At 43.2% G+C, this 11,194-nt stretch overlaps 1 protein-coding gene across 1 annotated transcript; it reads left to right on the forward strand.

The window, feature by feature from the left end:
* Positions 1 to 344: 344 nt before the first annotated feature.
* Positions 345 to 10,514, forward strand: LOC139450458 (gigasin-6-like). The gene is made up of 7 exons (XM_071232163.1): positions 345 to 925; positions 1,712 to 1,860; positions 2,946 to 3,063; positions 5,366 to 5,456; positions 6,758 to 6,914; positions 8,058 to 8,225; positions 10,006 to 10,514. Exons 1-7 carry the CDS (start codon positions 444 to 446, stop codon positions 10,392 to 10,394), a joined length of 1,554 nt encoding a protein of 517 aa, XP_071088264.1. The 5' UTR covers positions 345 to 443; the 3' UTR covers positions 10,395 to 10,514.
* The last annotated feature ends 680 nt before the right edge of the window (positions 10,515 to 11,194 follow it).

The following is an 11,194-nucleotide window of genomic DNA, read 5'->3' on the forward strand; positions in this document are numbered from 1 at the left end:
GTGCTTCACACCTAAAAAGATGAAACTCGTCTCCAACAGCAGATGAATGGCATACTGTAAAGACAAGGTTTTCTCTCAGTAACCCTCGCCATCGGCCGGTTTCAATGGGCATATGATGATTTGATGTGCGAAATTTTAAAATCAGTAAGCATATATTTTTGTAAGTAATATGAAATTTTCGAATTTTTGTAATTCTTTAAAGTGTTGGTATCATGAACCTTTTAATCTTGATACAACAGGGTAGTATTCACTAAACATCCCGGTAAGTTTCGGTAGCACGATTTATGGATGAGACGGGTGGTTGTGTTGTGCTCGAGATGACAACCCAGGTATGACCCCCGTGTTATCTGACTGCTGGGTAGGATGGTAGAGGTGAAGTGGGCCAGTTCAACACAGGGCATGCGAATCAGCTTCAGTGTGTCCTCCGACATTACACGCTCAAGATGTTGAAGGCGCTTGCCTCCCTGTTTCTGTTACTTGGATCATGTGTTGCCCATCCCGGACGCCCAAAACAAGATGCAGCGACATTCGCAGATCTTGAACGCTACGTCAACGACGTCATGAAGTGTCGCGACGTCAAAGGTCTGTCTCTGGCGCTAGTTAAACAGGACGGGAGTGTCTACACGAGGGGGTTTGGGCTGAGGGACATCACAACAAACGCGCCGTTGACGGAGACCACGCTGCTCAACATCGGGTCGGAGTCGAAGGCGTTCACAGCCACCCTTGCCGCTGACGCCGTCGCCAGAAAACTGGTCACCTGGGACGAACCTCTCAAGGATATTTTCCCTGCTGGCTTCCGGCTCCAGGACAAGTTCCGGTCGGAGAGGGCTTCTCTACGGGATCTCCTGTCTCACCGCCTCGGCATGCCGTCCTACTGGGGCCTCAGCACCGCCGTCATGAACCTCACCCTCATGGACATCGCCGAGTGAGTTGCATTTTGTCACTGAAATATCAAAATTATCTGGATTTAACGCCGCTTTTAACAGTATACCAGTTATACCACTGCGTGTCCGCTTAATGTGGGAGGAAAGCCCGAAGTAATGCAGGTCTCAGACGTTTACCACTTCGGTAAAACCCACGAGCACGGACAAGCTGACAAACCCAAAAAAATTGGGGCGAACGGGGATTCGAACCCACAATCATAGGTTTCCGGTGTGCCCAAGGGAGGCAACTCTGCACAGCGAATCGCGGCGCCTTTGGCCAGTAAATATAACATATATGGATGAACAAGTTCTTTATTACAAGTTCTAACTACCTTATCCAGCAAGTGTTGCTTGATATCGGTGGCAGAACCAACACCGAAACGTCCCTCCAAATTGTAATAAAGAAGTTGTTCATCCATATATCTCATCATTACTAAGTGCTCCAACGTCTAAATGCCTCTCAAAGAAACAAAGGGCTAATTAAGAATCATTCATACCACACATTATAATTACATTAACTGTTTTAACAAAAACAAAACATCATTAACACAAAACATCATCAGACAACGATTCGAAAACTGTGACGCCTACTCAATAATCAGCCAAATAAGGAAACAATTGTTCGCTAGAGGGCACGGCCTAATGCGTTTATTTTTAGGTTAATGGTAACATAAACGTAAATGATTGTTTGGTTAGTCAATCAAGTCCCATGGAATCACTTGCAGTTTATGTATATTGATCTGTATATGAATTAACCCATAGCACTTCCTTGTTCGCATAATGGTCAGACGGCTGAAGGATTTTCCTGTTCGGTACGAGTTCCGTCAGCGCTTCCTGTACAGCAATTACCTGTTCGTGGTGGCGGGGGCGGCCTTGGAGAACGCTACGGGCGAGACCTGGGAGGACGGAGTGTATAACCGCATATACAAACCACTAAGTCAGTAGACCCTGTATAACTTCCGGGCTATACAAACTTCCGGGCAAAAGAAATTATACACCCACGTCTAACAGCAAGAAGTAGTTATTCGATGGTGATGTATTTAATACGAGATGTGTTATTGACTTTAGGTTTTCAGTTTTCAGCCTAGTAACGTTTTGAAAACGTTTGTTATGTTTCGGTCATATCCAATGTTGCAGTGTATACTTCCTTTCGCCCTGTAGAGTACTTCATCTGCGGTTTACGTTGTTTTTACTCGCACTGTTTAAGTTCTACACACTTAGTTTTTTCCAGGGGCGGTCAGGTAGCCTAGTGGTTAAGCGTACCCGCGTTTGCTCGTCACGCCGAAGACCCGGGTTCGATTCCCGACATGGGTACAATGTGTGAAGCCCATTTGTGGTTTTCTCCGCCGTCATATTGCTGGAATATTGCTAAACGCGGCGTAAAACCATACTCACTCACTTGTCTCTTCCATTCCGTTCCATGACTGTGATTAACATGAACATCATGCATGGCATTTAGTTTGTTATATATGCATGATGCATTTGCTCAGCATTCATTTCTGAATCGGGTACATACGTCCTATTTCATTCAAAGTATTTTTCATTTTCCATGTTTTTAATCGTAGAATTCTTTTTGTCTTTAACTGATTTGGCTTAAACTTACTGACAATCACTAGTAGCCAGAGAGATGGTGTAAATCCTGCTGGGTTACCATGTAGGTAGCAGAAGTATCGTAAGTCCCCATGATACCTAGTATGGTGACCTACCTTTGGCTATTGGTGATCTATAGCCCATTTTTATTGTGTACTGTTATGAATTGTTACGAATTTTATTATGATATGCTAGTTTTACAATCTACATCTGTGATAGTCTAGTGTTTTTACTGTCCTTTGTGGACAGATTTTAATGTCTATATTTATGTGTTATTAATGTACAACTTGATTTAGTCACGATATGGCTGAAATATTGCCGATGTGACTATAAAACTTAACTCACTCACTCACTCACTCATTTCTGAATCCTGACAGAGTCTTTGTTTGGAGACACGATAATGGAAGTACTAGATGTGCCATGTTTGCCCAGATATGACCGGAAGTCGCGTGAGCACGACGTTGACGGCAGCTGATTGGTCCAACACCGCATACTCCTACACTGTCATCAACTCCACGGCTGTGCAGAACCCAGAGAAAGCTTTAATGCCGTAAGCCTACCAGCTGCTCCTAGATGAGTGATTGAGTTAGTGAGTGAGTGAGTGTGGTTTTACCAAGCTTTTAGCAATATTCTAGCAATATCACGGTGGGGGACACCTGAAATGAGCTTCACACGATTTACCCAATTGGGGATTCGAACCGGGCCTTCGGCTTGACGAGCGAACGCTTTAACCACTAGGCTACGCCACCGCCCCGCTTCGAGGCAGGTTATATATCGTGACGGCGCGGGACGTATTTCTCAAAATATGAAATATGTGACCAACTATGATTTGAGGGATCTTATTGGTGAAAAATCACATTTTCCCTTCTTCTTATTATCTAAAACTACGGTATCTTAGGACCACATAAATACAGTTCATAAGCTTCAATACATATTTATTACATGGTCACATGGCATAAAAAAATTGGACTCATTTTCAGCAAAGTTTTCAGACTTATGACTATTTATGTAATAACTGCAGGTTTTAGATATAATGTCCGATTAATTGAAAAGAGACATGCTGAAATGCTTTGAAATAACGTTTTTATTACATTACAAACTAACGAGAAAACAATACGAAATTTATGTACATCGCCCCGAAAATGTCGACTTTTAAGGAAGTAAGTTTATGTCGAACGTCTTCGTTTATCATGTCACAGCACAATTGTGTCCTAGCACCCATAAGGTCTCTTTTCTACTGGTGGGTCACATATATCAACCACTGGCTTGTCTGGTCTAGATTCGATTATTTACATTCCGACGCCAATAACACGGACTGCAGTGTAAAGCAACATATAAACAACCCGTATCTCATGGTGTATATAAGTTGATATCGTGGTGAAGGGCGTCGAGGCAGCCTGGGTGGAGAGGGCGTCGACACGCGATGTACTCGACCTCCCAACACGGGTGCAATGTGTGAGGCGCTTTCCCAGTCTCCCCATCCGGATATTACTGGAATAGTGGTGAATGCGGAACACGAATACAATGTGTAAGTGCGTATGTTATGTGTAAGTGAGTATGCTATGTGTAAGTGCGTATGTTATATGTAAGTGCGTATGTTATGTGTAAGTGCGTATTCTATATGTACGTGCGTATACTATATGTAAGTGCGTATGTTATGTGTAAGTGAGTATGCTGTATGTAAATGAGTATGCTATGTATAAATGCTTATGCTATGTGTTAGTACGTATGTTATGTGTAAGCGTATATGTTATGTGTAAGTGCGTATGTTACGTGTAAGTACGTATGTTATGTGTAAGTGCGCATGTTATGTGTAAGTGCGTATTTATGTGTAAGTGCGTATGTTATGTGTAAGTGCGTATGTAATGTTACGTGCGTATACAATGTGTAAGTGCGTATGTTATGTATATGTGCGTATGTTATCTGTAAGTGCGTATGTTATGTGTAAATTCGTATGTTGTCTGTACGAGCGTATGTGATATGTAAGTATGTATGTTTTGCGTAAGTGCATATGCTATGTTTAAGTGCGTATGTTATGTGTAAGTGCGTATGATATGTGTACGTGCGTATACTATATGTAAGTGCGTATGTTATGTGTAAATGAGTATGCTTTATGTAAATGAGTATGCTATGTATATATGCTTATGCTATGTGTTAGTACGTATATTATGTGCAAGTGCGTATGCTATATGTAAGTGCGTATACAATGTGTAAGTACGTATGTTATGTGTAAGTGCGCATGTTATGTGTAAGTGCGTATGTTATGTGTAAGTGCGTATGTTATGTGTAAGTGCATATGATATTTTACGTGCGTATACAATGTGTAATTGCGTATGTTATGTATAAGTGCGTATGTTATGTGTAAATTCGTATGTTGTCTGTACGAGCGTATGTTATGTGTAAGTGTGTATGTAAAGTGTAAGTGTGTATGCTATGTGTACGTGCGTATATACAATGTGTATGTTTTGTGTACGTGAGTATGTGTTGTGTACGTGCATATGCTATATGTACATGCGTATACAATGTGTAAGTCCGTATGTTTTGTGTACGGGCGTATACAATCTGAAAGTGCGTATGTTATGTGTACAGTGTGTCAGGAAAGTATGCCTCTGTATAGGATGGGGAGGAGTGAGTGAGTATGGTTTTACGCCTCTTTTAGCAATATTCCAGCAATATCACGGCGGTGAACACCAGAAATGGGCTTCACACTTTGTACCCATGTAGGGAATCGAACCCGGGTCTGCGGCGTGACGAGCGAACGCTTTCACCACAAGGCTACCCGACCGCCCCGGATTGGGAGGAAGCTTTACACCACGTTTACTATATGTATGTAAAGTGTGCCTCATACACAGGGTAGTGCGAGAGATCAACCCTGCAGCCGGCGTATACACTAACGCTGTGGACATGACCAAGTGGATGAAGTTCCACATCAGCGGAGGCAAGGTAACTGCATCTACACACACTGCGACTACACACACTGCGACCACACACTGAGACTACACACACTGTGACTACACACGCCGCGACTACACACACTGCGACTACACATACTGCAACTACACACACTGCGACTACACACACTGTGACTACACACACTGTGACTACACACACTGCAACTACACACACTGCGACTACACACACTGTGACTAAACACACTGCGACTACACACACTGCGACTACACACACTGTGACTACACACACTGCGACTACACACACTGTGACTACACACACTGCAACTACACACACCGCGACTACACACACTGTGACTACACACACTGCGGCTACACACACTGTGACTTCACGCACTGTGACTACACACACCGCGACTACACACACTGTGACTTCACGCACTATGACTTCACGCACTGTGACTACACACACTGTGACTACACACACTGCGACTACACACACTGTGACTTCACGCACTGTGACTACACACACTGCGACTACACACACTGCGACTACACACACTGCGACTACACACACTGTGACTACACACACTGTGACTACACACACTGCGACTACACACACTGCGACTACACACACTGCGACTACACACACTGCAACTACACACTGCGACTACACACACTGTGAGTACACACACTGCGACTACACACACTGCGACTACACACACTGCGACTACACACACTGTGACTACACACACCGCGACTACACACACTGTGACTTCACGCACTGTGACTACACACACTGTGACTACACACACTGCGACTACACACACGGCTCATCCAGGTACACACATGTGTAATGTTGGTCGCTCAGCCAGCTGCACACATGTGTAATGTTGGTCGCTTTTTTACTATCGAGAAAAAGTACAAACTTGAAACTATATCTCATTACATTCTGACCAAAAATGGCAGGCAACAGCAAGGAAAATGTGCTTTTTCAATATTTGTGACATGACGGACATATTGTATGTTCGATCAGGAGAATAAAGACAATCCTTTATCGGATCATTATCATTCCTGCGAAGTTTTAGCCGAAATTGAAACAGATGTGAACAAGTGCCCCACTACAATTAACATTTTCGTTTGGCGAAAAATATATTATCATTCCTCGTCAATAAATGTTAACGGGCAAAACATCATTATTAATTATCTCGACTTTGTTTATTCACCATGGACACCGAATCTTACCCAGAGAATCAACGTAATAGCAATGCAGTAAAAAGTTTTACAATTGAATCCATGTGCAATACTGACTCTTGACTATTTCCCTGTATGTAGGACAGCACAGGGCGCCAGGTCATAACGAAGTCTGTGCTGAAGGAGACTCACGACGCCTCTATGACGATGGGTCTTGGTGGCATCCACCGCGACACTTTCCCAGTCGACAACCTCAGCTTCGACTACGGCCTTGGTTGGATGAAGGGAATTTACAATGGTAGAGTAATAATAGCGAAAACTAGACGTTTATGTTCGGGTCTTTAATAGGTTATTATTCCAGACTTATTCCACTCTTGTTGCAAGCCCTACAATGTTTGAGGCTCACGATGACGTCATCGTATACGCCTATCAAGTTCGTGTAACCCACTGGAGATCAGATGTGTTTCTGTGCTAGGAAATATTGTGAATGGAGTGTGGTCGAGCAGTGTCGTGCTGGAAAAAGACGTAGGAGAAATCTCGATTGATCACCCCAAACAGCATCCCCCCCTCGATGTCGATGTTATCGCTATTGGCACAAGTAACCAATGTATCATTAGGAGTTCACAAGCTACACGGACAGTTGTGACCTGGCTAGCACCAATGTTTCAAATATCCGCCTGTCCGACAGCCCGAGACGAGGGTCAGTTTTGATGGTCGGGCTGTTATTGTATTCCCTAAGCATTCCTTTTTTAATTCAATGTGAGAGGTAAATTAACTGTATACGTTGAACACATTATTGAGTCATTTCCTCGTATGTTGATATCAAATTTCTGTCCTCGTTTAATGTTGGCAAAATGCTCGAAATCATCCAATCAGAACGCTCGTAGTTAATATTTTCGGCCTGTATTGTTCATACCAGTGCATGTACTAATATTCTCTAAAAGTGCGATGCCTACTGTGTGTATGGAGCTCTGGTTACTGTTGCCAAAATGGCGACGCCCTAGCAATGGGCATGTGTTCTCTATCGGTGGGACTCGGCTGTTCTGTAATTATGGATATGAGTTTTCAGATACGGATGAGAACAAACATTAAACGGTACTATTCATATGTTTATTCTTTTGTTACTTGCGATCGTATGTCTAGGATATTCTGAACAAGCATCATTTCATCTGGTCTGGTAACTTTTCAAAGTCAGTTCGGTTGTCTGACTGAAATTTTGGGGATTTTTATACACTGCAAGTCCTAACGTCATATCAAACATTATTGCGTCAAGACTTCCGAACAGGGAGGCAAGTTGATTTGCATGGGTTCTTACCAGATGACAACTGGCCAATCAGACAGCTCGACTCTTAACGAGTTCTAATAGAGTTTAACTGTTGCGTTATGTTGACTTACAATGTACTCATGTCTGTGTCGTTGACGAGAGCCGTCTGTGTTGCAGGGTACGTGAAGACATTCCACACGGGGGAGTACAGTAGCTACAGTGCCACCCTCACCTTCCTCCCGGATGTTGGGGTGGGTGTGTGGGTCGGCATCACCGGCAGCAGGAACGGGGAGGGGGAAACCGTCCGCGACGTCATCACCATGTACGCCCTCGACGTTTTGCTGGGTACCTACCGCCTTTGTGGTCATTTTGTCATTTTGAAGTTGAAATAGCACTGTTTAAATAGAACAATACCTAGAAGGCTCATCGGGATGTTATTATATTTATTATTATCATTATTATTATTATTATTAGTAGTAGTAGTAGTAGTAGTAGTAGTAGTAGTAGTAGTAGTAGTGACGACGACGACGACGATGAAGATGATGATGATGATGTACAGATTGAAATAAAAAATGCAGCAAAGAGAGTTTGGGTGACCCTGGCACAGTCAGGCTGGTTAGGTTCATTATCAGCTCAGAGCCCTTGCCCCCTCTGCACGCAGCCCAGACAACGAATGGGACTTCTCCCAGGAAGCGCTGCCTAGTCAAACCCACCCACAAATTTTCGGAGAATGTGTAGACTCCCCAACACTGCAGACTTCTGCATTATAAAGATTGTCAAAAGGGCTGTATTCCTGGTGGCAAACCCGGGTACTCTCCCAATGTCAGTCAAAAAATTGGGAGGTACCAAACCTAAGGCACCCAGAACAATGGGGAGTCAGACAACTTGGTACTTGGGATGCAAGAGTGACTTTTCGAACGCGAGTTCCGCACATTTGCCATGATTTTCCTGAATCTTGTCAATCACATTAATGTCAAGAGGGACAGAAAATTCAATGATATAAATGATTTCATTGGATTTATCAAACGATCAGGTTTGTTTGCCTGGATACGTCTGAGGTTGTATACGTGCCTATTCCAAAGAATTATGTATTTATCATTTTCCATGACGCCCTCTACATATTCGCAGTCGTACCATGGATGGACCTCTGTGTCAAAACCACAAGCATGGCGAGGACGGTAATAACATAATCGGGCCACTCCATCCTTTTGCTTAAGATGTTTGTGCCAACGCTGGGCATCCACTGACAATGTGTTGGACAGTCTCATTAAATTCATTGCATAATCTACATTTCATATTTACATTTTGATGCAAAAGCACACATTGACTGTTTCGAGTGGGAAGTGACTGGTCCTGAGCAGCAAACAGAAAGCCTTCTGTTTCACATTTCAGGCCAGCCGACTTCATCCAAGCGAAGGACTCTGCAGGGTTGCTTACCTTCTCAACACTCGGCACATAAACATGATGCAGTGGTCGTTCAGATAGCCTCTCCTTGAAAAAACTTAGTCTGGGCTGATTTCATATGGCACTTCGCTTGGTTGACAGTCATTTCTGTACCGTCCAGCAGTACAGAACCATCAACAAAATCAACACTGACATTGAAATAATGTACCACACCCTTGGCTCGTTTAAGTAAACTGTGGAATACCTTGTTTTCATCATGAGTCTTGACATGCTTCACAAGAGGATCATCAGACAAATGAATGTGTGCAAAAGTGCTCAAAACAATTCTATCATGAAGAGCCTCCACATTAATTAAACCACGCCCTCCTATTATGAATGGTAAATATAAGCGATTGAGGGAAGAGCGAGGGTGGTGGAATCTAGTGTCTGACATGATTCTTCGTGTGAGGGTGTCAAAACCCTGAATTTCTTGTTTCGTCTAAACAACATCACCAAAAGAATATGAACGGACGGGTACAGCATAAATATTTGTGGCTTTATCTTTATTGTGAACATTCAGCTCTGAATTATCATTATTATCATTATTATTATTATTATAATATAGTACAGTAAACTGATGTGGATGGGCGTTCTACAAGTATTCAGAAACAATCTTTACAAGGTAGTATAAATAGGAACACGCAGACAAGGGATTCACTTCCTCATTGACTGTTTCATGCAGGTGAGACTCCGTGGTTAAACTCAACCACAGGATGCACCTACCCGGCCCCCTGGGAACCCCCGAAACAGCCCCGACCAAGGCGGAACGCTTATGAGGATTCCACAACGACGGACGACCCCGCCGACATCAGCGAATATGTTGGCGACTATATTCATCCAGCATTTGGGACTTTCCGGGTGTTTCAAGATGGCGGGCAACTTAAGTATTCGTTCGGCGTCCTGCTGCGCGGTGACCTTAACCTTAAGTCATGTGATCAGTTCTACCAGACTCTGGATTTCCCCCTCACTTTTCGAATAGTTGGTTATCCTGAATACCCCAAAGGGTTTCCAATCTCGTTCTCCAGGGATGACCAGGGAACCGTGTCATCAGTTAGAATCCCCTACCTGTAGTTCAATAAACCGCCAGTCTTCGGTAGGTCATCCAGTCAGTGAAGTCAGTGTATGCGCACGCGCATGCGTGTAGCAATGCTTTGTTGTGCCTAAAACTAAAGACAATGAAATCATCCCTAAACCAACATTTGTTCATGAATTTTGTAAAATAAACATGTTGCAATGTTTTGTTTGCTTTATAGTCATATGTACAGCAATACAATACAATACAAAGGCATTGCGGGGCGGTTGGGTAGCCTAGTGGTTAAAGTGTTAGTTCGTCACGCCGAAGACCCGGGTTTGATTCCCAACATGGGTACAATGTGTGAAGCCAATTTCTGGTCTCCCCCGCTGTGAAATTGCTGGAATATTTCTGAAAGTGGCGTAAAACAATACTCACTCACTAAGGCATTACAAGGATGGGACAATTATGGTACAATTTTGTTCTGTGAACCCTTGTTAGCCCGTGCACCGTTTAATCCGGAAATGCCTACATCAGCATAACTGATGATCTGTTAATCTGGACATGTTTTAACGCGTTATAGCAAAGGTATATAAAGTAGAATGTCTGAAATCGTTCATAAAACATACATCAGTCATTTATGAAAAAGGTCACTAATTACTGATATAATACAAACATGTTAAACATTGTGTTATTGACAGGACTAATGCTGATTGTAGGGTTTGCACTTCATCATGCTGTTCTGTGAGTGAGTGAGTTGGGTTTTGAAGCCACTTTGAACAGTAAACCAGTTATATCTCGGCTGGCAGCTAACTGTGGGAGGGAAGCCCAAAGTGATGCAGGTCTCAGACATTTACCC

This window comes from Haliotis cracherodii, unplaced genomic scaffold, assembly GCF_022045235.1.
Source record: "Haliotis cracherodii isolate W230 unplaced genomic scaffold, xgHalCrac1.p SCAF_8, whole genome shotgun sequence".
NCBI classification, from domain to species: domain Eukaryota; kingdom Metazoa; phylum Mollusca; class Gastropoda; order Lepetellida; family Haliotidae; genus Haliotis; species Haliotis cracherodii.